The sequence below is a fragment of the Annulohypoxylon truncatum genome, assembly GCF_022578515.1.
Source record: "Annulohypoxylon truncatum strain CBS 140777 unplaced genomic scaffold F4807scaffold_4, whole genome shotgun sequence".
NCBI classification, from domain to species: Eukaryota; Fungi; Ascomycota; class Sordariomycetes; order Xylariales; family Hypoxylaceae; genus Annulohypoxylon; species Annulohypoxylon truncatum.
The window spans coordinates 475,008-500,848 of NW_025953790.1; the positions used below are offsets into that span (position 1 = coordinate 475,008).

At 48.2% G+C, this 25,841-nt stretch overlaps 6 protein-coding genes across 6 annotated transcripts; 4 read left to right on the forward strand and 2 right to left on the reverse strand.

The window, feature by feature from the left end:
* Positions 1–4,507: 4,507 nt before the first annotated feature.
* F4807DRAFT_261535 (kynureninase 1) lies at positions 4,508–6,652 on the forward strand. Its single transcript, XM_047994490.1, has 4 exons — positions 4,508–4,892; positions 4,963–5,342; positions 5,398–6,567; positions 6,623–6,652. Exons 1-3 carry the CDS (start codon positions 4,733–4,735, stop codon positions 6,310–6,312), a joined length of 1,455 nt encoding a protein of 484 aa, XP_047857878.1. The 5' UTR covers positions 4,508–4,732; the 3' UTR covers positions 6,313–6,567; positions 6,623–6,652.
* Positions 6,653–7,104: 452 nt separating this feature from the next.
* On the reverse strand, positions 7,105–7,485 carry F4807DRAFT_456701 (uncharacterized protein; the record flags this gene model as incomplete). Its single annotated transcript, XM_048000920.1, has 1 exon — positions 7,105–7,485. One exon carries the CDS (start codon positions 7,483–7,485, stop codon positions 7,105–7,107), a length of 381 nt encoding a protein of 126 aa, XP_047857879.1.
* A 379-nt stretch (positions 7,486–7,864) lies between these two features.
* On the reverse strand, positions 7,865–11,141 carry F4807DRAFT_261529 (heterokaryon incompatibility protein-domain-containing protein). The gene has a single exon (XM_047994489.1). The coding sequence runs from the start codon at positions 10,781–10,783 to the stop codon at positions 8,246–8,248; it is 2,538 nt and encodes an 845-aa protein (XP_047857880.1). The 5' UTR covers positions 10,784–11,141; the 3' UTR covers positions 7,865–8,245.
* Positions 11,142–11,375: 234 nt separating this feature from the next.
* F4807DRAFT_410709 (carbohydrate-binding module family 35 protein) lies at positions 11,376–14,054 on the forward strand. Its single transcript, XM_047996639.1, has 4 exons — positions 11,376–12,159; positions 12,216–12,270; positions 12,327–12,635; positions 12,686–14,054. Exons 1-4 carry the CDS (start codon positions 11,781–11,783, stop codon positions 13,575–13,577), a joined length of 1,635 nt encoding a protein of 544 aa, XP_047857881.1. The 5' UTR covers positions 11,376–11,780; the 3' UTR covers positions 13,578–14,054.
* Positions 14,055–14,865: 811 nt separating this feature from the next.
* Positions 14,866–17,219, forward strand: F4807DRAFT_261644 (uncharacterized protein). The gene is made up of 3 exons (XM_047994491.1): positions 14,866–16,719; positions 16,769–16,961; positions 17,020–17,219. The coding sequence occupies exon 1, from the start codon at positions 15,023–15,025 to the stop codon at positions 16,703–16,705; it is 1,683 nt and encodes a 560-aa protein (XP_047857882.1). The 5' UTR covers positions 14,866–15,022; the 3' UTR covers positions 16,706–16,719; positions 16,769–16,961; positions 17,020–17,219.
* A 3,936-nt stretch (positions 17,220–21,155) lies between these two features.
* On the forward strand, positions 21,156–21,884 carry F4807DRAFT_456705 (uncharacterized protein; the record flags this gene model as incomplete). The annotated part of the gene is made up of 1 exon (XM_048000921.1): positions 21,156–21,884. One exon carries the CDS (start codon positions 21,156–21,158, stop codon positions 21,882–21,884), a length of 729 nt encoding a protein of 242 aa, XP_047857883.1.
* Positions 21,885–25,841: the final 3,957 nt, after the last annotated feature.

The following is a 25,841-nucleotide window of genomic DNA, read 5'->3' on the forward strand; positions in this document are numbered from 1 at the left end:
GAGCCAGGTAGTATCCAGCTAGTAAGTATCCAAGAGGAATACGCAGGACACGCAGGTGATATGCACAGCCCAATTGCGGCGGCGTTGGATATACGATGACGGATGACGGTAGGAGGTAAAGATAATGACGGCCCCAAGCAAGATTAGGCGAGACCGAAGAAGCAAAAATCCGCAAAGATAAGGATAATAACGAGATAAGACTGGCCGGGCCAAAGAAATACGATTCAGACCCAATTTATAGCTTCATCCATTCCCTCCTCAGTCGATAGAGAAGCAGACAATGGCGATTGGAACTTGACGATCGTGAAACCGAGAGTTGAAAAAGGGAACAGTCAGCTTCTTATATAATGTAAGAAACATTCGACGACTATTACACATTGAGAAAGAAGAACCACGTCTTTGCTTCGTTTTTTTACAGTCTCGATGCACTGTATTGTCAAAGTTGCAAGGTTCAATGCTGTCAAGGTTGTCGAGGTACGTTTTTACATCAGTTTTCCAGCTTGTGACGAATATCCCTGCTGTCACCAGGTCCGGTTGTTGAAAGTTCCCAATGTACAATACAATACGGTTAGGGGACTAGACTAAAATAAACCAAACCAAAGGTTGAAAATCGAGGCAACTGCTCTAGGTGCGGATCCATAATTGACCATGGGAATGGAAGGGACAGAAGGGACAGAAGAATACCAATCGAAGATTCTTTCATCACGGTGAACGCAAATGGAACAAAAGCGAGAGGCTAAACCTGCAGCTAACTAAAACGAGTTGTGGGCGAGAATCTAATTGGCCCAACAGTCTGGGTACCTGAAAATCCGAACAGCCGGGGGTATCTGCTCGCCTACAATTGTATGGCGGGGGTACATGTGTACTTGCGGTGACCCGAGTTCCCTTTAAGTTCAAATGATCTTCTTTTAGTTACCGCGATCGGTACCTAGATACTTCGTCTCAGCAGTGCTCACCAAGCGGCAAGCGAAAAGCGAACAAAGACCCAGCAAGGGGGAAACTGATCCATTCCCATGGCCACGCGGTGGACATCGTGGACATCGTAGGCACATCCAGAACAATTCAGGGCTCCCAAACTCCGTTTTCAAAAACCAACTTCAGCATCACATGTCTTCTTGGGCCGGGGTTTAGTGGATCGTGATGGATCTCTTATGCGATCCAGCGGACTAAAATTTTTACAAACTTGAACGAATATGGTGTGGATTATTGGCCGGATCAAGTACCGACGGCTATTCGAGGCAAGATGGATGGTGACGGTAACTAATCGCAGGAATTCAATGTTCCAAGTGTCACCTTGATGCCAAGTATCCCAAGTATCCCAAGTACCAATGTATCTAAATTTCTAAATATGTAATCACCTGACCTTCAAGGTACGAATATACGATTTCCTCAACATAACCTAACATTACACATTACTTACCCCTAAATCCTTTTCAGAGGTCATTCACCCATTCTTTTACCTGGCTCATATTGAACCAGATCTCCCTCTTCTCCAGAAAAAGAGTGACTGGTAAGATAATATGCAAAACATAGGCTTGTTCAAGCGGCATCGAGTTCCAGGACGTAGTCAGCTAGTGTCTGGTTCTGCATGCTGATCCCGTCTATCAATCACAATCTCCAGGACTGCCATTTCACCTCGTTCCTTATCTTCAAGTGAGACCTCGAACCGAATTAAGGAGACGAATTATCCGTCCTCGAATAGAAGAGATCATTTAGCTCAGGTGCTTCCTTGATATGATAGGAGAATAAGAGAATAAGAGAAACAAGCTCGTCCCGTCGTGTTGACACGGGCTAGTGCAGCGCATCAGCGCCTCAATTTCACACGATACCGAGATGACGGTGTGTGTAGCCTTTACCGCTTCTTACCAGCAGCACCGATGGCGGCTGTTGCGCAACTATCATAGCCAATGAGTTGATGAATGTTGCAATAACTCTCGCTATCAAGACTATGGATGATGAAACATCATCGAGATGGAATTGGCCCTTCATCAATGGTCAATGGGAGGTCTAAACATGTAAGGATTCGAATTCGTTCGAAATTCCAATGCTGTCATGTACTTTATCGGACCGTCGGTCTGCGGAACTGCAGCATGTACAGATGTACATTCAGAAAAGTAGCGTAGATACTTGTGTACTTGGGTACGTACCTGGGCATATATCGTAATCGATTCATCGGGGCAACTGCGACGGTACTGGTACTTCGTACGTAAAAATGCAAAATTGTAGTAATGCGTAAACCAAGCTCCGGCCAGCTCTTACCAGTTTTTGCTATACCTTTAAAGGGTAAGGCGCGGCTCCCCCGGCTCTGCACCTCTCGGGTGACTTGATTCGGACCCATCAGGCCCCATCGGATCCACTCTGCCCCGCGATTTCGAGGATTTCGACAGCAACATCCACGAACTTCAAACGTAAAAGTACTGCGGTTCTGATTTTCTATTACCCCCATATTACTTGATAGCAGCGTCTATCAAGCCCAATGAAGCAGCACGAGGTCAGCCGATTTGACGCCAGACGACTTGCACGGCCTCGTGATAGCTCAACAACTCGCTCTTGGCTCGCCGGTGCATATTGACAATCCCAGGGTTTGGACTTATTATTACTAAACTTGTCGTGAGGTTAGTGGTCGCCAACAGTGTTCGGCGCCCATTAATTCCACTTGGGGCCTCCTTCGGTTTTCATGGCGACATTTGCTCCGAAGAAAACGTCATGAGTACCGGCAAAACGTCAAAAAACGAAAACTACGTCTCCTTTTTTGCGGAGTCCTGCGTCGACAATTATTTCCTCGCGGACTGTGCTAGGTGACACTGCAGGGACAATCATCATCTGTTGCCATCGCCGTGGCCAGGATAGGGAGTTGTGTTCAGCGTTCGTTCGTTGACTTTCGACGACATAAGCACAACTTCATGCCGGCTACTTCTGCCGTCAATTCAAGGATGGTAGCTCTAGCTCGGATATCTTGTTTCTAAAGCACAAGCATGTTGCTTAGGTAACAGGTATTTGACTCGTCGTCATTTCTTACTTTATTGCTTCATGGCAACCTTGATGAAACGGAAGGTGTCAAATCTAAGAGACGATGAAAAGGTCAAAAAATTTAAAACCTGGAGAAACGCTACGGTAAAGATCCCGACCATGCATAACGGAGCGGAATATCCGTTCTTGAGTTACATTGTACTACCGTACAGCAGTTCTCATCGATCGAGGAGATAACGGTCCAGGCCAGAAGGCTATTTTTAACATCTCTTCCACGTTTTCGCCCTGCCTGCCGCCTATCAACGATTCTACGCATATCAGACTGGAGTCGTATGGTCGTACTAAACGTAGGCCGGGGAAAACTTACCCTATCCAAGCTGCAAGGACCTATTCTAACCCCTGAATTGAAGATAAGCACCGCCACGAGTGTGGAGCCGCGGGACTCGAAACGGTCAACAATACGAAGCAGATTTTCAAACCAGTCCAAAAATGTACCCTTCAGGTCAAGCTTTCTCAGCCACCAGACCCTCTCCATCCAGGTTCCTCGCCTCTTCGACCAAACATTGAAATCAAGAAGAGTTTTTTCGATGCTCCCTTCAGGATAGCTAATTCGACCTTGCGGTACTACGGTATGATTCAAGCTTACGCTCAGGGGCTCGGAGGTTTAATCCCAACATTTAGCCAGGCCTACCAATTGCCAATAAATTAGTATCATGCGGCAGAGAAGACTCGATGCATGTGGCGTTTAATCAATTCAGGAACGGCCCGTGATATGCAAAGAATGGTAGGCTTCGGTTGGGACCGCACTGCCGGTTTGCATCTTAAGACTGCAACGGTATCTATCTATCAGGGTTGGATTTGCCGATGGGCATCGAAGTAAGCGATGGAGAAGGCCACGCAATTGAATGATAATTGCAAATAATTCGGTGGTTAATATCTCTGTAGCCGTAAAGGCATTTCGATGTTCGCGTCGTCTTCGTGCGACTCTCCCTTTGAGATGAGTTTCAATTTTGAAGAACTGAAGTCAAACCGCTGTTGCACTGCAGTGGTGATCTAACGACTGACACCATCCCTACGCTTCTCCAATGCTTGAATGGATACTCGATGAATGCTTGACCAATATATTCGATCTGTCCAAGAAAGCTTGACGAAGCTTGTTAGGCACTCTGTGCGACGCGACACGATACGACACGTCGCCATCGCCAATGTTCTAGTCATTGAGTCATTGGACACGTTGCGGTTTTGCATAAAATTCGAGGATTTCCATCTCGTAAAGAGGTTGAATCGATTTGTCTTTTTAGATCAATCGTGACTAACGAATATCTTCGCTTAATTGAAAACTGATATTATCTATGTACAAAGTATTCAACTACGTAATTGCTTGCATCGATCATCCGGCTCATTAACCCCACCTACCACTTGCCGTAAAGGATGGAGTAGATCGCGGGGTTATCGCGAGCGAGAAAAAAAGTGAAAACTTAGCTGGAAAGGACGGACTGCCGAAAAGTAACTCATGACACCACTACGTTTCAAGGTTTAACGAAAAGCCGCGACAACTATTATTCCACGAACTCAATTTGATCTAGTCGATTCAGTTAATCCAGACCGGCGGGAAATAGTCTGCGCGCTAGTCGAACAACCGATTCCATCGCTCAACATCTACGCATCTACTGATAGCCGTATACAGCTATATACCTCATAGGTACAACAGATACAGATACAGATACAGACACATACATACGCGGGCGCATAGACCATTAGGATGGGCGCCTCAACCGACCAATCTCGGTTTTCGAATCTTCGTTCTCAGGCTGAAGTCTTAGATGGGGATGATGTACTTCGTCACCTGAGAGACGAATTTCGAATTCCCAGCAAAGCCGACATCAAACGAACGACTCTCGAGGACCAGCAGCAGAAAGAAGGTGAACTGCCTTTTCCGGTCTGTCTGTCAGCAACCGAGAAAAACACATCGCTCACATTGAACTTCCGTAGATCGTAATAGTAACGATCCCGATCCCGCCCCAATCCCAACCGATGAAACGACGACATGTACATACCTCTGCGGGAACTCCCTTGGATTGCAACCCAAAAGGACGGCAACTCGCATTAACCAGTATCTCCAAACCTGGTCCACCCAAGCCGTCCAGGGCCATTTCAAGCCACTAAGCGACTCTCCTTTACCAACATGGCTTGACGCTGACTCCCGAGCTGCCAAATTGATGTCCCCCATCGTCGGAGCGGATGAATCGGAAGTGGCGGTCATGCAGACCCTGACGGCCAATTTACACTTATTAATGTCAGCTTTCTACAGACCCGATCCAAACGGGAAGCATAAGATCATATTGGAGAATAAGGCCTTTCCGAGCGATCATGTAAGGGATGGTCCGCATGACGACAGAAAATTGTGCCTTCGCTGAGACGTCTTAGTTCGCCGTACTGAGCCAAATACGCCAACATGGCCTCGACCCAGCTACCTCTATGGTGACCATAGAGTCTCCTTACTCGGAGGATTCTCTTCTCACCACCTACGATATTCAGTCCGTCATCTCGAAGCATGCGGCAGATACCGCTCTAATCCTGCTACCTGGTATCCAGTACTATACTGGTCAGCTGCTGGACATACCAACCATCACAGCGTTTGCGCACAAGCACGACATATTTATCATCTGGGATTTAGCGCACGCGGTGGGCAATGTCCCGCTCCACCTTCACGATTGGGACGTAGATGCCGCGGCCTGGTGTACGTACAAGTATCTCAATGGAGGGCCGGGCTGTATCGGAGGCATGTTCATAAATTCACGTAATAGCCTGGTTTCAACGACCATAGCCGACCCTGAACCCGAGAGGGGCTACGGCAAGCGACTTTCAGGCTGGTGGGGGAACGACAAGGCCACTCGTTTTCAGATGGAAACCAAGTTCCATCCCGTCAAAGGAGCAGCCGGGTTCCAGCTGAGCAACCCTAGCATCCTCGACATCACGAGCCTGAGCGCGTCGCTTGAGGTTTTCGAACTCGCGGGCGGCGTCTCGGCACTGCGAGAGAAGTCCATGAAACTCACTGCCTTTCTCGAGCAATCTCTGTCTGCCTTATCGGAAGACGCTAAGAAGCTCTTCAGGATAATCACGCCGTCTGACCCAGACCAGCGCGGTGCTCAGCTGAGCATACTACTAGATGACGGCCTCCTAGGTCCGATCATGAAGGAGTTTGAGAAGATCGGCATCGTCGTAGACGAGAGAAAACCGAACGTTATTCGAGTCGCCCCCTCGCCCTTGTACAATTCCTTTGCCGAATGTGTCACGTTCGCCGAAGGTCTCGAAGCAGCGTTGCTCGCGACGCAGAAATAGTTATACGTTAGCCTTTGTTGGTGGTAAATTAGGAATTTTCTAGACTCTCTATTGCACCAAGTTGGATCTCATTGTGTACCCAAGGGGACGAGACGCAGACTGTATGTAAGTTATGGTATAGAACAGGAAGCGTAGCGACTCGAATGATATTTTATTGCCCATTTAACTAGAAAACTAGAAGTCCATAAAGATCTAACAACTACTCATACCGATGGAATCAATATAGTGTTTTTGTAGGTATCAACCTCTTGAAGGGTGCTTCCTCCTTTTTGCATCACTTATTTATCCCTCTTATGCTAACTAGACGAAGGAAATTTATAGGTAGTTTCGCGCATCAAATAGATCAAATATTATTCACTACGCATCATCAGCAACAATTGGGAGAACCTTTTTATTCCGCGTCGATCCTGCAACACGAGGATAATATGTCGAGGCAAGCTCTGAACACTGCTATATGACAACAATATCCTCCCTTTTCATCCCATAGTAACCCATACAGTTCGTAACTCTTACATGAGCAAGTAGCATACATGAAACCTCTGGGGTACGTGAAAAAACATTGACAAAATAGGAAAATTTGAAAGAAAAAAAGAACCTGTTAAGGCGAATCTGTATCCAGTACAGCAGACATCCGCGCATTCCCCCTGCCTTCCCAAGACCTGTCGTGTCGTACCCCCTTCCAATCCTATCATCCATCACTCTCCAATCCTTCCTATCGAAACCACCAACCCCCTTCTGGTTCAGGGTCCGGACCAGATCTTCAGCTTAGCACCAATTGATCTAGGTAGGTACTTAAGGGTCCATAGGAACCGGGTTCGTGGCCGTGCTGCCGTCCGGGGTGAGAGGGACGATGGTGTGGAAGGTAGGCGGGTTCGGCCTCTCGCCCGAGACCACCTGCCTCGGCTCGAGGAACGGGAGCGCGGCGCCGCCCTTGGCTTCTCCGCCTAGGCCACCGGCGCCCATTCCCTCACCGCCGAACCCGAAGCCGGGGGCTTGAGTCGGGACCGGTGCTTCTTCTCCGCCTGCGACGGCCGGGGCGGCCGTGGGACTGGAGCCGAAGTTCGGGAGCGAGGGTACGGCGGGGAGGCCGGGGACCATGGGGCCGGCTGGGGCGGGGGCGCCGCGGACGGCGGTGGCGAGGAGGGCGAAGAGGGCTAGGGCGTTGGAGAACATTGTGATTGTCTTGGTTGGTTGATTGGAGGTAAGTGAACTTGGTTGAGAAGGTTGATTCCTGGGCTAATGAGGGTATGCCGGTGAGAGAAGCAGATTGGAAATGAGTGTTTTAAGCTGTTGATTGGTAGTGAAAGGAATGTTGTTGTTGTTGCTGGCTGAGACACATTACCTAGATGTCGTTGACGACCCCTTTATATAGAGAATTTGTTCATAGTAGTCGTCGCTTCGCCGGCTATTGCGGTTCGCCGCGACGTAAGGGGAGTGGGCGAGATAGTTTCACGTTGAAGTGTTTGTTCTGGTATTTACTTTTTCCTAATTAGAGAGCGGCACGCTATAATGCAGGCACGGAGCGACCCGTCAGATCTCACGTTCAAGATGTTGGGTCAGATGTGATGTTGGTGAAATCTCATACGATGTTCAGTATAGCGCCTTTCATGTTGGTTACACGATTCAGGGGTCGCATGCCAACCCGATCTCCCCGGAGAACCTATTCATACAGAACGCATCCCGTCAAGCGAGTTTGGTGGAAATAATAATACATCTTGCTCAAGTGAGCCGCAATCCCATCCAATCCTAGACTGATCCGCTCAATCGGGTCAGGGGCCTTTTCGGTCCAATATCATGTACGCCCGGCACCTTCCTGTCGTCAAATCGTTATTGTCGGGGCCGACTATGCTAAAAGCCTCGCAGAAAATGTTAGTCATAACTCATTTCTCAGTCCGCAGCGTCGTAAGTACGGCCGCTATAACTCCGTCCTTCATTAAACTAGCCTGATCTCGTTCATATCCCCAGCCCGACAAGCCGAGCCATCCATCCAAGGTGCGACGAACGCAGAGCATATGACTTCATAGTCTGCGTTGAACCAGTTCTTCACCTTCGGATCCGTCGGCCTCAGCACGAGCGGTGCCGGCAACCCAGCCACGAGGGCAAGCCGATCTCCCACCGCTGCGCCCTTGGACCCGCACCCCACGACGTTCTCCGACGCTACGAACAACCGTCGCTCATTGCGCGCGAGATCGTTAACGAGCTCGATGAAAGTCTTCAGGACCTTAGTATCGCGACCTAGAGCCCGTGCCGTGCCTATGCGGGCCTCGTACGAGTTGCAATTCTCGACGCCGTAGCTCTCCCTCGACCACGCGAACACGTCGAGCACTTTCTCTACCGCGCAGAAGGTTTCGCTGGTGCCGTATGTGGCCGTCTGTTGCGTGAGCGCGAAGTACGCGTCGAAGAGATCCGCGTCGTCGCCGGGTTCCAGGACCGTCGTGGTCAGGCTGCGTTTGCCGGTGAGGGCTGTGTACGTGGCGCCGCTGGTTTGAAACATCGAGACGCGGGGGCGTAGCGGGCGCGAGGTAAACGCGACGATGCACGTCCAGTCTATGAAGGAGGCGATGGGGCCGCGAGGTGCCGCCAAATACTGCAGGATGTCGTTGTACATGAGGTTGTTGGGCACCGCGTGGAACACGTCGGTCACGTAGGTGATAGAGCCGTCCCAGTGCCCGCGAATGACGAGCTCGTTTGGCTTCGCGGTGAACCGTACGTACTCCTCGACCCCCGGCGTGGCATCAAACTTCCTGTCTTTCCCGCTCAGGAAGAAATTCGCGGAAACCGTGGGCTCGGGAAGCGGGCTGCTCCAGTCCGGTACCCAGCTCGGGGCGTCGCGCATATCTGGGTTGTCCTTCAATCTCGCTCCGGCGTCGAGTAGCAAGGTCATGCTCGATTTCTGCCATCTCATTATGTCTTGGAAAAATTCATGGTAGATTATTCCTTGGGGCTTGCTGTAGTCAGGCCGTGGCAGATCGCTTAGCCCAGATCGCTCTAGCACACCGTAAAGCGCGAAGACTCGATCTTTCGGGTTCGTGGCTTGGCGCTGTCTGAGCGTCTGTATGACGCCTTCGACGAGGGTGCGTGTGATGCGTGTGTCGCTGTATTCGTCGGCTTCGCCGAATGATCCTTTCCGCGGGAGCCACCACCAGGACCAGCGCGTTAATATGTACTGGGCTAAGAGGAGGAGAGCCGTGATAAAGGCCCATGTGCCTAAAGCCGTGTCTGCGTTTTTAGAAGGTCGTGTGTTGTCGAGGTAAATTAGGACTGCGAGAGGAGGGATTAATATAAATAGAAGGGACCCGAAACTTGTGAGAGAATAGTAAATTCTTCCGAGCGTGGAGTGCGGGAGGAGAGAATCGTGGAGATTGATGTAGGATTCTTGAAAATGGTAAAATGATTCTGTCCATGGACCGGAGTCTATCGGTCTGTCTCTAAGCCCTGCCCACGACCTCGAAGTGCCCGTCCACAGCCGTACAACTCGTTCAAAAGCTCGAAATGTGTCTGGAAGATAGCGTGTTGACGGCGTCTGCTGTTCTTTTTCGAGAACAACGACATTATGCGCATTGCTGTAGTGAGTGAGCCTCGTAACCGGGGTTATGGTTCTCGCTCTGGAGCTATTATACAGGCTTCCAAATCCCCTCATAAACTCGATCCACGGGAGAGAATCAGAGCCGCATACGAAAACTGAGTTGCGAGCCAGGATTATCTCTTGGAATGTCCAGGCTCTTGAGAACCAATCTCTGCCGAGGAGCTCCTCGAAGTCTTCAGGTTTATAAGCGCGCCGGAGTCTGAATTCTTTCCAGCCATTGTAATAGGATTTAAAGAAGATATATGGAGGAAGTAATTTTAGAGCGAATTTAGCTCTATCGGACCGGCTCGCCTTTCTGTCGACGCTATCTGGATCCAGAGGCAAGTAGTTGCGCTGCGCTGCTAGAGAAAGACAAGATATGGCGCGTTTGCTTGCGAGAGAGCCGTTGCCGAGCCAGATGTAGACCATCTCCGCTCGACTGTAAATCTCCCCCATGAGGGGTATTTGGTCTTCTTTTTCTCTGTCATTCCCTTGGTTGATACAGATAGCATCGACCCATATGGTCAGCTTGCCTTTAGTATTCATCCGCAACTGTCGCAGCGCATCTCTGCAATTCGTGGTGATTGGTATCCTATCCGTTCCACATTGGATGGTGTCCTTTGGGGTAGAATAGCCTCCCCACACATAGGAGAGGGCAGTGAAGGGGTTGTCGAAGACCCGATCTAAAGAAATTACCTGTATATAACTAATGAGAGGATCCTCCAAGTTGGCGGAGCCTTTGATGTCTAAGACCCTGATAAACTTAGACCGCGCAGGCAATGGTAGAGCATCGTAGATTGTGCCGCCTGCCGCTGGCATTGTTGACGGTTGTTGAATACGATCGTCGAATTGCTGGTCTGATGTTCCGCAGAGAGGTTGAAGTTCAACAGTTGCGCCGTCGTCCATACCAATTATTTCCAATTCTTTTATATTCTACCATTCTCACCGACACCGAAAATATTATAATTATAGTCAAAAAGCCCCCGAAACATAGTATTGCACAGGCAGTGATAGTTTTTAAAAAAAGTAGAGAGCGAGCCTTGAGACGAGATGGAACACGTTGGGGGCCATTTTCAGCTTTCAGGATGCGTTAAGCGCCCTGGCGATTTCAGCTGAAGCTATTTTTAGGCTGCGATTATCCAGTCGCCAAAGACGTGATGGTAATAGGCGCGAAGGAAGAGGAGTCGCTTAAAGTCTTCATTATACCGCATCATTATAGCTTCAATAGATGTTTACCTAACTACCAGGCGCCTTTATGTTGAAATCGTTCTAAGCAAGATTTAATAGAAGATGAAAAGGCTGATCAGAATAATTACTAAGAATTTATTCAATTGGATTATTCCGCATATTACATAGTGTTAATACTGTTATGCACAGTATTATTCACTGAGGAATAATTGCTGTTCCCCCAATTCAAGACATATGAAGTATCATCGAATGGTTCATGTACGTAAGCCTTTTCCTGTTGCGAATGATTCTCGGTTACATTTAGTCAGATGATCAATATTCACATGTATTTGGAGAAATCAAAACAGGTTTCATTCGTGGAGTTTTCATAGGACCGCTTCTATGGGATCTCGCGGTGCCTGGATTGTTACGTGAGCTTGTGTGTGGAGAAGATCGTTCCTGGACTAGGTTCCCCGCAAACAGGATTTCGTAGGTATTTGGAGATGGGAAAATCGACTCCACGGAGAATTACAAATGCATTTATATGGTGACATCGAGCCATCGTCGGCTTCGATCGACCGAGCAGAGCTTCCTTGGCAGCTACCACAACATACCTATTAAAGGCATCATGGCTCTCAAAAAGGATCATAGGTTGCCAAGAAGTTCGCACGCCAAGTCATCACAGCGACTCATCTCCAAAGCCGTCAAGGCTTAGTCGAGGAAGAATAAAGGCACGATGAAGACTGTAATCGTATCAGCGCTCCTCCTAAGGGCTTCGGTAGAGGCTGCCCTCTATAAGTCGAAAACACCGCCGATGGGATGGAACAGTTATAATTATTATGGCTGTAACCCTACCGAGGACATTATGCATACCAATGCTCAAGGACTTGTGGACCTGGGTTTGGCCGACTTGGGGTACGAATACGTGACGACAGATTGTGGATGGATGGCAGAAGAGAGAGATTCTGAAGACCGTCTGCAATGGAATACCGACCTATTCCCATCCGGAGGAGTGGCTTTAGGGGATTTCATTCATGGCCTGGGCTTGAAGTTTGGTCTCTACTCGGGTGCGGGATATTACCAATGCGGCTCGACGGATCTGCCAGCTTCTCTCGGTACGAAGGTCGAGAACATTCCGGGTGCTTCGGTAATCGTTCTAATTCAAGTACAGGATACGAAGAGATAGACGCGCAGACATTTGCCAACTGGAGTGGTGATTCTTTGAAGTGAGTATGAAACTCCTGAGGATGTGAAGGCAGTTTTTCGAACTCAACTCTTACAGATACGATAACTGTTATGCTTCGTCCCCAACTATCGAAGCAGACTACACGTCAGCGGTGTCCACATCGCCGGCGCGTCACGAGAAGATGGCCGCTGTGTTGGATGGGGTAGACCGAGACATCGCCTATTTCATATGCCAATGGGGAGTCGGCGAAGATATAGGCGACTGGGCGCCGCCTATTAGCAACGTCTACAGGATCAGCAATGATATCTATAACGCATGGAGGAGCATATGGCGAATTACAAACCAAGTCGTTCCATATTACAGGTCGACTACGGTTGGTGCCTATCCCGATATGGATATGTTGATGTAAGCTCACATCCGCAAAGTCGCATTCGTCGAGATATTAACACATGCAGCGTTGGTCTTAACGCTCTATCTCTCCAAGAGGAGAAATTTCACTTCAGCATGTGGGCACTTAACAAGTCGCCTCTCAACATCGGAGCGCCGACAAGCACGAAGCTTACATCGGCCGCCTCTCTTGCTGTACTAAGCAACAAAGAAGTCATAGCGATCGACCAAGACTCTTTAGCAAAGCAAGCGCGGCTCGTCCGTCGGTACACCGAAGAAGAATGGGATATCTGGGCCGGCGAACTATCCGGATCGCGAACGGTCCTCGGCATCGCAAATTGGAAAAACGACTCGCAGACGGTAGAGTTCGATCTCTCGGTCGTGAACATCTCGTCTGCCAATGCTCGCGACGTCTGGGCAGCGGAAGACATCGGCGCAGTATCCGGCGTCCAGAGCTTCGAGCTTGCGGGCCACGAACTACGACTTCTTGTGCTGAGCGACATCATCGAGTCAAACGCTCTGCCCAAGTCGACGGGGAAGTATTACTCGGCGGCAAACGCCACTTTTGGTGGCAGCGCGCAAGAAGTTGATTGCGGTGCGGGTACGTGCGCGCCCAAGGGCAACAAGATTAGCATTCCTAGCGAGGGAGCCACCGCGACTTTCAACTCTGTCGCTGTAGGTTCCGCGGGAACGAAGCTGCTCGGGATTGACTTCATCAACTACGACGTAGCTCTCGACACCGCCTGGGGCTGGGGAACTAACACGCGCAATATGACGGTCGCAGTCAACGGAGGCACCGCTAAGAGATGGGCATTCCCTATCTCGGGAGGTGACTGGTATGAGTCCGATAGGATGCTCATCGAAGTGGACGGGTTTGTGGCTGGCGCAAACCAGGTTGTGCTCGCAGCATACGAGGCTTCGTCTGCTCCGGACATTGTCGGATTCGAAGTTTTTGAGTAGAGACCAGCCTTCTTAGTCGGTAGTATGGATATAGCTATAATAATTTACCCACCCCAGGTCATAGCTCGGCATAGTTCGGCAACCATATTATCGATTGAAGGTTTAGTGAAGTCATCCTTGATCTAATGTCTAATATGAGCCCCAAAAAACTAACGGTATCGATCCTGCCATTATAGCTCATAGTGTAGGTGGGCTGAATGAGGAGTCGATGAAGACGCGTCCATTGCGTGTTTTCAACCTTGAGCTCTTCCCTCCAAGGTTCGAATTTGATGATCAGGAGAGTGATCTACAAGAGGCTGTGAGATCTCAACCCAAAAGGGTGCTTAGAGCTGCTTAGCCACCGCTCATCACCAAATCCACCAAAGCCCAACACCCAATGAAAATTGGACGGATGCTAAAATGGCGCGTCCAATAAAAAGCAATCAAATTATGTTCATGCGCCCAATGAAATCACAACGCCATGATGAATTTCGACGATGACGAAAGCTTATCCTTACTACATCTTGCAGCTCGGATCGACCGTGTTAACTTTGTCGATAAATTACTCGGGGCCTCTACTTGCGTAATCCGAAAAGCCACGCTGCCACGACGGTCAGGACGGTATAGACATCAACATCGGTAACAAACCGCGGGCTTATTCTCCTGACGATCGCTAACCTGTCGCCTTTGTGTGACGAAGAGACGGCCGGCCGCATATCAGCTGCAAGGAAGAGCATACCTCTATGATCATTGGTGCCACGTATGGCGAAAGCACAGGGCACTTTGTCCTCGGTCTCCTCAAGATTTATTTTCACCCGTTATAGCGCGCATCATCGGTAATAAGACCATGTCACTTGAATAGGTAGGTATGTGCCCTGGCATACTAAAAGCAATGACACACAGTCCCCGGACTTGTACGACGTCGATAATAGCAACCTGTGACTGTATTTGACACAGGCAAAAGCTGTTAATGATAAAGCCGTTGCAGTATATGCTTTCAAAGCCTTAATCTTTGGCAGAGATGGCGTTTCGGGTAAGCTGGGGATACCTAATTGAAGATTGTTATGCGCTGGGATTGGACTAGGAGGCACCATTCTATAATAGGTCCAATGGGAACAGAGGTGGTGATTGATGTCGACGACATTGTTCATGTGGGTTTAGAGATACGCAAGCTTCAAGAGTTTGCAGAGGTAAAAATCATCATTTTTTGGGGGTGTCATTAGAAGGTGAGAGTGAAGGATTAGATGAGGTTGTACGAAGTATTAGGCAAGTGGTCTCCAGGCTTACCTGCTTTACCTAGAGTTGGCAGTGCTAGGGGGCAGTGAGCACAGCGAGTTTAAAAAAGCGGGGTACGGATGACACGCAAAACTTAGCCCTCAGCCTCAATCTCCGTCCTTTTTTTTTCTTGAAGTTCAACCGACATTCTCAATCTTAAACTTATCGAAGACGGCAAGTTTACAATAGATATGATGGGTTCGCAACAGACTAGTAAGGCGGGTTATCCATCTTGGTATCATGACACTTACTCTGTAAAAACAGACCAGGCCGCCGAGGCGCTATGGCCGTGCTTGGCCTCACCGAGATCCACATCCCCGATATCTCCAAGTCCGAATCCGAATCAGGACCCGGATATCCCCCGAAGGCGTATAACTCTACCAAATAACATTGTCGCTCGAGATTCGACTCACGCTCACGGAAATGCCCAAGAAAGACAAAGCGTCAGTTTGGAATTCGGTTCACCTCCCGTTATGCGAGACGAAGAATGGGGACATAATGGACTCATCCACAAAATGATTCCTGGCGTCTATTTCGCCATGTTCTTATCAATTATCGGATTGGTATCTGTTATGATTCTTTTCTGGTGCTCGCGTATTCACACTGGTACTTGCTCCCAATGCTATTTTTATTGTTATCGCCTTTCGCAATATTTCTTGACGCTTGCTTTCCCTATGATGATATTTCTGTTCTGGATTTTACTTAGGATGGCTGGAAATGGGGGGATAATGAAGTTGGAACTTCGGAAGAAGGTCATTGCCATGCTAATCTGTTTCGCATCCTGGACTTTCTTTCTCTGCATATTTTATTACGCCATCCCACTTATCAGTGAACCCTGGACGGACACTCGTCATGGTGGCTCTTTCTCACCATGGGCTACCGGACCTGTGCCTCTGTCTCCCAGAGGATGCGAAAGTCGTGTAGGAAAACAACAATCTTCACTCTTTGCTGAGGACATCTACCGGGTACAGTTTCTTAGGGTCTTCGACTTCAGTGATCCTAGTGATCCACCAAACTTCTCATGCCCCAAATTCGGCCTGGGGGAATTCCTCAACATCAGTTCTAATCAGGAATTGTGTGATCAGGGATTTGAAGGTAATAGCGATTTATATGGGCTCGGAGTTCGCTTCGGCATATATATACAATGGATTGCGTCTATATTGTCGAATAACTTCCTGTCGGAGAGCCGCAAGGAATTCCAAAAATTCTATCTGATATTCTCACTGGCAATATGTACCGCCACTTTCGTGTCATCCTTTGACGAAGCGTGTATTTTCGGGATCGAGATTGAAATCCTCTACTGGTTCTATTGGGGAGGCTCCCTATGTGTCTTTGCTTTCTCGCCAAACGAAGTACCACTTGGGGATCATGCCCAGTGGATCGGTCTAGAATGGCACAGAGCAATTCAATATCTGACACATATTATGATGGCATATCATGGAATCTTCTATTGTTTTTATGGCTACGACCAGTTTTTCGCTCGGATGCCATGTGGAACATATCACTTCTTCTTCGCACCAGTTTTGGACCCAAGCAAAAGCTTTTGCGACCTCCGAGACATCTTTTCTATATTAATCATGCCTCTTCTCCCCCCGTTGGTTCCACTTGTTCCCACAGTTGGCTTTCTCCTGATTCCAGAAATCAACACTGCTATTCGGGACTCGGTTGTGTATCGGCTGTTCTTCTCAGACTACGACCAGTTGCAGACCGCAGAATCCAATGCATCTGATGATCCGCTAAAACTAAGCTCGAGAATCTTTGCACAAATGAGACAGTTCCGGCACAGAATCAAATTGGTTTATCGCCGAATGCGACAACGTTGTCATCTTCCTCCGCATGGAGAACGTGGTATCCGCCTTGTTACTCCTATTTAAGTGAAAAACCACAGGTAATTGTGTGGTCGTTATCTTGATTATTCACCGCTGACATCCCTAAAGAAGTTATCGTATACCTTATGGAATACTTGGTCTGATATCATTTATCGTATCCATAACAGCTATCGAGCTGATTTTGAAGTGGAATAGGATAGTCGACGTATCCTCTCTCACATCGCCAGGGCAATATGTTCCTTTGACTACAGGAGTCGCTACTTTAATTTCCTTCATCTGGCAATTAATAAAGCAGGAAGGGGTGAGCACATATCCATCTACATACATATCCTTTCTTTCCACGTACTTATCTGCGACAGATTCGCCGTCTTTAAATAAGCTTCGAGATCCATTAGTTAAGATTCTAGCTATAGAATTATTTAATCTCACGGGCATGCGCATTGCTACCATGTTCGATATTAAAAAACATTAAACTTTTATTTTTGAAACGATATTTTTTTTATAAACCTGAAATATTATAATTAAATAATAATAATTTACTTAGAAAAAATACCCCCGATTTTTTTATTCGAAGCTTGCGACGATATATATAATAACAACGAATATACTTAAGTATTCATATCAATATTTTTGCTCCATCGCCTTAACTTTCGAAAGATACATACGTACCGTCATTTATAGATTAATGAAAGACGACATTGGGAAAGTTCCAAGAAAAAACACCCTTCACAACTAATCAAGCTTTTTTAAGATATTCTGACTATTTTTTATATATATTAAACGCGACCGTATCTCCTTCCCTAATACTTCCCCCTCTAAGTACAAGGCACATAGCAGATCAAAATTATCACTATGCTAGATCACCATTACCTCCTTCCGAAGATGAAAAGGCTTATCAGAACTCCTCCTAAGCAGACTACGAAGCCCAAATTGTAGGATTTGAAAAATATGGCTTGTTGGCTCAATTCGACCTCTGACCATCTCTTATCCATAATTATTCGCAGCACGTCGATACCGGAGAAGCGAGGTTGGAAATATGTTTGAATAGCGTTCTCGTAACCTATAGAGGCTACTTCGGTTCGATTCGGCGAGGCTTGGCTACCTAATCAATCGGGGAATAATTCTGTCGTAGGAGATGTGTCTCGCCAAGGGCCTCTGAGTTAACCGTATAATTAGATCGATGGACGAAGTCTGTTGTCTCTCATCCTTCCATACCGACTTCTACGGTCGTATAAGCGGGTGAACGTGTCAAAGTGATAAGCTCGTAGATATGGGCCTTGGTCACAGTTCCAACCACCAAGAAACATCCGCCGCATTTCTCTGCCATGGGATAAATTCGAGTAGAACTGTTGGAATCTCTGGACTCAGTCCAACCGGGGTACACGAAAATCTTGCACGGTTCTTCCCGTCATTATTCTACGGACTTTTGATGCGATCAAAATACACATGGGCGCCTCTCCAGCTCTCCTTAAGGGGCGTAAAATTATTCATTCGTCGCTGCTTTTCTGCAGTGTGCCATTTGCGGCCATTTTGACAAGGGGTTGTCATGAAGTTTAGCTGCATGAGTCGGAAATTTGCTCAGCTGCGGAGGAGATTGATGGAATGTGCGGTCAAGGAGCCCCCTAGGAAAATAGGGAAGGCTGAGCTATCCCAGGTGATTTTCGATCCATACCGACGACGGCGACTCCTATGCCTTCCCTTTTATGATTTTCCATGTATCTGGCAAAATATTCTCTACCTGATTTTCCTGTGTTACTCAGGTCCGTCTTGACTGGAAGACTTGCTAGAACCAATAATGACAGCTAGGGCAGTAATTCCCAAGTCTTGCCCTAACCTAAACGAGTAGGGAAATACTCATATCATATTGTTTCCGTCATTAGCTGCTTGTGATAAAACTCTTGGTGTATTGCGATGTGGTCTCGCTCGGTCGCCTCAGGGGTTCAAGACACAGCCATCTGTATGAGCAATGTCGTCAACATTCGGACCTATTTACCCAATTAAGGGGGTAGAGCTGCAAGTTCACGAATCTGAGTACAGCGCAGGAGCTAAGATTTTTCTGGAACGTTTTTGCGGGTTGGTACCCGTCCAATTTTATTTGGAGCTCACAAAGTTTGGAACGACTAAACCACGGTCATTGGGATTACGTACGCATTCAAGTCAATCATTTCTATGGTACGATGAGCGATCTTCTAGTGTGTTTCCTGTAAGAAAAGCGGACTCCCAGCGCTGGCTGCTCCTCTACCGTACTATTGGGCCCGTTCCCCATCCCTTACCTCCACATACACCTCGGTACACATGCAGAAGTTCACAATTCGATTTAGGGGGAGAATAAGCTTTTTTCCAACTGCCGAATCCACGAGGTGCTTGACAGGGTGGGTTGGTGTGTCATTAAGCTTTTACAACTACAAATTACTATTGGTTTCCAAGGGATCCAGAGTACTTGGGAGTCTAGATTTCTATCTCCTAGGGTGGATGTGTCCTCGTGGTATGGATGATGACAGTATACTACTACACGATAGAACATATCATCTTGTAATAGAAACGGTCATCGTTACATCTATCACATCTCGTATTGCGTGAGCTGTATGAGCACTATATGTCGTCTTGCTTCCTTCGAATGTCATCATCCTCTCATAGCTGTGAAGGGCGACGTGTCCACGGTGATCTCCTTCCTTCTTGAAGGAATTTTCGTATTTTGCTTTTCGACGTACGGGCCGCTTGGACTTTGACCTACAGCTGCTAAGTTTCCATTTTATTAACTTCACCGCCACGATCAAGGAACTCACGGATATCTCGTCTCCTGACTAACGGGTCATCGAGAGGGGAAGGCTGGTAAGGCAGTCTTGCATGCCTTGTGTTAATCCATTACGGGAATCGATAATATAAAAAATGAGCTCAACGTACGCGTCTCTTAGAGTTCGAGATGCAGGTACCAAGGATTCTTGACGGCTGTGGCAAAGTCAGATCCGGTGAGGCCTAAAGTCACCTGGCTGGGGCTAAGCTTGTGATTTGCTGAACGGATCATCTATCCATGTTCACTCCTCATCCTCGATTTGAAGATCTGAGGTAGAGTACCAACCCGTAGGATTTGGGCCATATGAGCTGGCCGTTTGACTGCCGAAACCCTCTACCGCGCGTCGCCAACAAATCTCAGTCATATTACCTATACTCTTCTAGTGAGATCTTCGGTTTCGAGATTTTTCCATGGATATGTTTGATACTAGTTAAGGGGGGAGCAAGACGCAATAATAATTCTCCATATCTTGTTTATGATCCCGGTGACACTACGGCATGGACTCGGGCCTAGCCCTGCCAGGTGCCTCCCTGGGGTGTCCGGAGATCGAACGGCAATGTGAATCTGATCCCGGGTGTGCCTGTCTGTACGTCCGCCCCCAAGGAAATGACCCAATCATGCGACGTTGTCATTGTAAGTTTTAGGTAACTCATGCCATTACTTGGCAGGTACCGATTTGAGTCGTGTCGAGTATCATGTCTACCGAGAGCGGAACTAGCTTGTTGTGTTGCTAGTGCCTCACTTTAAAGTAAAATAGGAGCTTTCTCCAGGCCAAGGGCCGTCAGACCCGGTCGGAATAAAGAGCTAACCCTTCTCCAGAAGCGCAGGGGTAGAGCTGTCAAGCTCATTTGGTACTAATCCACCGCAGCTAGTGAAACGGCATATCCAATCTGGTGTCTTCAGATTGAGATTTAAACGCGTACTTGTTTGGACATTGCCTGAATAGGACTGGACTAGGGCTGGGCTCGACCGGGGTCGTCGAGGAATGGGCGGTAGAAGACGTTAAAATTAGCTTGATTATTAGCAAGGGTTCCGGCATTCAAGACGCAGGACACGCAAGCTCTCCCAAGCCAAGATCCACCCTGGCCGCAGTCGTCCCCACAAACGAACAACGACATCACCCTATCTTATGTCGTGAGCTCAGGCTTGAATGGGTTGTTCCCCTGCTAAGCAATAAACGCGGCGTCGTAAGCTGTGACAAAACGGCTGAATTCGATTCTTTTCTGACATGTTTCGAGGTAGCGTTCGTGAAGATCGGCCTCCGGCACAGGGCTGTGGCAGGGCGACGTCAATTTACATCATGTAATGAGAATTAACCACATGCCGTTGCCGTGAAGGGGTTCATTTCGCAGACATGGAGTTGTCTTCACGATGGCAATAAACGTGTAGTAGGGTGCGCATTGGGCAATGGAGATCATTGATCTTCGTATGGATCTCTGAGGGAGGATGACGACGCGGATAGCTCAGAGACAATCACATCATCAGTGCTCAATAGATGGAAATTGATCTTTGTATGCCCTCATCGATGCGTATAAAGTCCTGAGTTCCCAGACTCATTCATCTCGATTTTTTTCTTCTCCTCATCAGCAACCACAACACTGAGTGTCCAACAACAGCTGTAATCTCAATAATCACAAAAAAACAATTTTACATCTTAATTCTTATTTACCTAGTCTTGACGACGACAAAAAATCCGACAATATGAAGTTTTCAGCTGTCGCCACTACCCTCCTGGTCTCCATGGCCGTCGCCATGCCGGCTGACCACCCGCCGAAGCCGAACACCCCTCACCCCCCGCATCCTCCGGCAGTCAGGGACGACGCCCACCATCCGCCTCACAAGGGCCAGGTCCCGCCTCCTCACCCGCCCCCTCCGGCCGTGAAGCGCGAGGACGACAAGAAGCACCCGCACCCGCCTCCTCCCCCGCCTCCGGCTCCCAAGAAGTCGCCTCCCAAGGAGCGCCGCGGCGGCCCCAAGCCCCCTCCTAAGGGCACTCCCCCGCCGCCTCCTCCCCCGGGCAACAAGCCTCACCCGCCCGAGGCCCGGGACGCTCCTCCCCCGCCTCCCCCTCAGGGCGGTGCTCCTCCCCCACCTCCTCCCGCCAACCAGCCGCATCCCCCGGCTCGTCGCGGTGGCCCGAAGCCGCCCCCAAAGGGAGCCAACCCTCCCCCTCCCCCTCCGGGAAACAAGCCTCACCCTCCTGAGGCTCGGGATGCTCCCCCACCACCTCCCCCTCAGGGTGGTGCTCCTCCCCCACCTCCCGTCAACCAGCCGCACCCTCCGGCTGCCCGAGGTGTCCCTCCTCCTCCCCCTCCTCCCCCTCAGGGACCTCCCCCACCTCACGCTGCTCGAGGTGTTCCCCCTCCTCCTCCTCCTCCCCAGGGCCCTCCCCCACCTCCCGCCGGCAAGCCCCACCCTCCCTCTAACTAGAGCGGGTTCGGCATCGCGGGCCAGAGAGGCAAAGGACGAGTTTCGATTCCGTCGCCACCTTCTTCGGGAGCAAATCCGGTGACAATGACGACAAGTGATGGATGATAGACGGGTTGCTTCGGTTTACTCTTTGGACACTCAGCGGAGGACAAAAAGGTGGTTGCAGAAAAGAGGTGGTTTTTGTTGGAAGCTGGCAGCCATCGCAGGCAATGGTCTTTAATTTGGAGGAATTTGATTTACAGTACAGAAAACGCCTAAAAACTAAAACATAGTGTCCGTTCTTTACTAGGCTGGCTTAAGCCACTCTTAATATTAGTCTTTATTTTCTTTGCTTTGGATTCCGCACTATGGTGACTCGCTATGCAACTATTAAATGTGCTTTTGGGAACTTTTTGATTGCTATCTCGGCATATTCATAAATATAAAATGGGGCAATAACATAACCTCTTTTTAAAGCTTCTTAAAGTTTCTCATTCTAACAAACTCTGAAGAGAATTGAGTTTCTATTTAATATATATATGTAATCATCAAAGGACCTGAGTTAGGTTAAATTATGTAACCCTTCAGGGGCATTGTTAAATGTTTAATTGTGAAAGATTAAAGGGGAATCTCGTCATAAATGAAAGTATCTTAGGACGGTCCATAACTATTAGATGACTGCGATTTATATAGAAAAATGAATAAGCGAAGGAACTATTGTTGTTTTGATGCAGAGACTAGATGTACTTGGAACTATGCGGTGGTGAACTCCACGGTTTGAAAAGGGGTATTTGATACACCATTCCCATAACCCGGCCCAAACAATTTTATTTTATTTTGATGGAAAGCTGCGTACCTAGGTCGTTAGGGGACTTAGCAGAATCGAAAACAATCAGAAATCTCTCAAATCATCGGAATCAGGAGATAGCTACCTACCTGGGTAGGCATCCATGGAGTCATAGGTTCAACAAACCAAAGTCGATCTCATGTATAACGTTTCGGATATAAGAAAACTCGAAGGTATTCGTCTTCTTAGTTGTGTGATTATTACCTTTCAGACTGAAGACGGATCTACTCGCATTTAGTCATCCCTAGCTAGATAATCCACGTCCAATAATAGGGGCCATGTGACGGACTAGCTATATCGCCTGCAATAGATCGCGAGTTGTCCGACTTGTAGATTCTCGTCTTTTGGTGGTTTGGATCAATGGGCAAGTGGGACTATCAAGCATAGGGCTCAGTCCCTACGTCCTAACAGGCCATAGTCCAAAAATATGATGTATCAAGTAAATATCCTAGGGGTATAGTCCTTTAAGCTGTAATAGTGAGATTTCCAATACACCAAATTTCACCCAGTGACTCATCTCTATTAATTACCTTTACTAGATCAAGAAGCAAATCCGAAACTACATTCCATATGCGTATGTTACACTACTTTGGTAGGTAGGCATGTGGCTAAACTAACAGATATTAGATTGATACCTACTTTGAAGATATATCATATCATTTTCTATGGTTTCCAATAAGATATCTCCACGTCAACTACACTACCAATAATGGTGCCTCCGGAGTTATGAGGCCCAGCTAGCCAAAGTCTCCGATACTTTAACGAAGTAAACGGAGGCTCCGACTGGATATATCAAAATCGGACGGTTTTATCACCTACGTCGAATGTGATCGGAGATATGCAAACACTCCATGACACGAGAAAACACCGATTAGTAATCATTCGTTGCCAAAGTGACTATGAATAGGTTGGTAATCGGATGTTATGGTGTAGCTGCCTAAGAAGAACGTAATAAAGAATGTACTATATGCAACTTAGTTACATACGAGCCTCTTCCATACCTCTAACGTGTAATTCTTTAGGGCCGACCTGGAACAAAACTAGTGGAGTTAATCGGATTTGGAATTATCCCATCGGCGGTGGAAAATTGATAGATTCCATTTCCCCGTATGTAGATTTCGGCACGATCGCAGCTTTGTGCCGTATGCAACCGTCGGCCTATCTACTCAGGTTGACGGGTGATCATCTTTAGCCCCCCCTTAAGACTTCCCCTAAGACTCCCCTAAGACCCCTAACACGAGTAAGCAAAGTGAGGTGGCTTAGCCAAACCCCGGTCCAGAATCTCGGTAAGGGAACCGAAAGATCCATGCCGAATCTATGCTGGATGATAGTTTAATCTCATAGATATAGCATCTAATCAACTAGGTGGGTAAGCTATGTGATGGTGGTACCTGACACCTGACATAGGCAGCTTATTTCCGAATGTCCAACGTCGTGAGGTCCCCGACATGATCATGTACGACCAGCTGGAGGCTCGTACTGACGTGCGTATATCCAAACGCCTTCGGAGTTCGGTTCTGTAAGACCCTGAGGCTGAGTCCGGGATTCTGTCGTGGGAATAAAGTAGCTGAGATAGAATGTGTGGTAACGTTCGTCGCTCGAACCACCACTTGAAAGTCCCCGAGTGGTCAAAAGTGGCTGCCTGGTTACCTACTTTTCCTCCAGGCAGCTAAGTAACGTTGCTCCGAGTCTCAGTAATTATACCGATAACTCAGCTACTGCTAATTAGTAGATTCGAATTCGATAGTCGACCTAAATATAAGACGAACAAGATATCGAAGCATGCTACCACTAGGTAGATGGGCCCGAAGGGTACTCGTTGTTACCTGCTGGCGACAGGTATCGTGTTCAAGAACACGCCTAGTCTAGGCGTAAGCTTACGAACGGTTGGGTGGATGGTAGCTGACCTGCAGACAAGTCATGACCTAACGGCGCTGTTAGGTAAGACTTGGATCTAAACTTGAGTCTATACATGAACTTAGCGGTGAAGGCTTAGGTGAATCAAGACATATGGTATTTTGATTCTGGTCTGCCTCGCAGTATCTATAATAGCCGTCAATCAGTCATGAAGATTCGGGTCGTCGAACGGCACGATCCGACTGGAGTCGCGTGGCAGGCGTAGCAAATTCAGAGAGGCGCAGGGACCAAGAGGCCGAAGCCAGGTGCCCGGATTCCAGTGACGATTTTGTGTAATCGAAAGCGATGGTGTGACGTATGGAGGGAGATATTGTATACGATACCTGTCTTACGACTGTACCTTGCTAAGTTTAATCTTAAGTCAGCCACCGCCTTTAATATCTTACTGGCTCCAGCGTACCCATAGAAGCTTGGCTAGTATGAATGGTCCAAGTATCACAAGGATCGTAGAAGACGCAGGAATATGAAGATATGCATCCGTGATTGTTGTAGTTGTCTTCGCCTAGCCAAGATCATGTTAACCGCGTTGATGTGTGCGAGCCCAAAAGCCCTTGCAGATGTTCGATACGTGGGGCAGAAGTAGGAACACGGAATGGAGATTGGTCAGATCGGACCTTACGATACCTACGCTCAGGCATGTGGGTGATAATAAATGGTAGGTACGGTAGCTACAATAGCGCAGTGCTACTGCCCGGAGTTAGAAGCTGCCCCGAACACCGGAGCCGACAATTGACAACTTCCCATTCATGGATGGGGTACGACCGGGATGACTAGAACCCCACCTGCTCACCCGCAGACATGTAGCACCCGGCGACAAAAAGGAATGGGAAACTGCAACTCTAATTGCTACTTCCATTCGTCGTTTCGGGGACCCTAGTCTCGGTACCTAAGTTTGGTACGAGGTAACTAGGTAGGCATCTTTTCCTTACAAACATGGCCTCGGCGATGCGAGATGAAAGGAGAGTAAGGTTCCTGAAAAGGACGAAAGAGAAGAGACAGTCATCGCTGCGGGTGACAAGAATTAATATCGACAAGGCTGATTTGAGCGCCTAGTTTCTCATTGAAACGGTCGAACGCGACACCTTGGGAGGTCACGGGCATGATCGCTTGCTTTTGCTCGTGTAAGGACGACTAAGAGAGCATCTGCTAAGGCGCAGACCGGTTACACGATAGAAATAAGAACATTATGTATGGCTTGTGTAACCGAACAATGT

Excerpts from the sequence above, each read along its gene's own strand:
- F4807DRAFT_261529 (XM_047994489.1), bottom strand. The coding sequence starts at position 10,783 with ATGGACGACGGCGCAACTGTTGAACTTCAACCTCTCTGCGGAACATCA.
- F4807DRAFT_410709 (XM_047996639.1), top strand. The coding sequence starts at position 11,781 with ATGAAGACTGTAATCGTATCAGCGCTCCTCCTAAGGGCTTCGGTAGAG. Across the intron at positions 12,271-12,326 it reads TGGAGTGGTGATTCTTTGAA|ATACGATAACTGTTATGCTT; the intron begins GTGAGTATGAAA and ends CAACTCTTACAG. Across the intron at positions 12,636-12,685 it reads CCCGATATGGATATGTTGAT|CGTTGGTCTTAACGCTCTAT; the intron begins GTAAGCTCACAT and ends TAACACATGCAG.
- F4807DRAFT_261535 (XM_047994490.1), top strand. The coding sequence starts at position 4,733 with ATGGGCGCCTCAACCGACCAATCTCGGTTTTCGAATCTTCGTTCTCAG. Across the intron at positions 4,893-4,962 it reads GGACCAGCAGCAGAAAGAAG|ATCGTAATAGTAACGATCCC; the intron begins GTGAACTGCCTT and ends GAACTTCCGTAG. Across the intron at positions 5,343-5,397 it reads AGGCCTTTCCGAGCGATCAT|TTCGCCGTACTGAGCCAAAT; the intron begins GTAAGGGATGGT and ends GAGACGTCTTAG.
- F4807DRAFT_261644 (XM_047994491.1), top strand. The coding sequence starts at position 15,023 with ATGATGGGTTCGCAACAGACTAGTAAGGCGGGTTATCCATCTTGGTAT.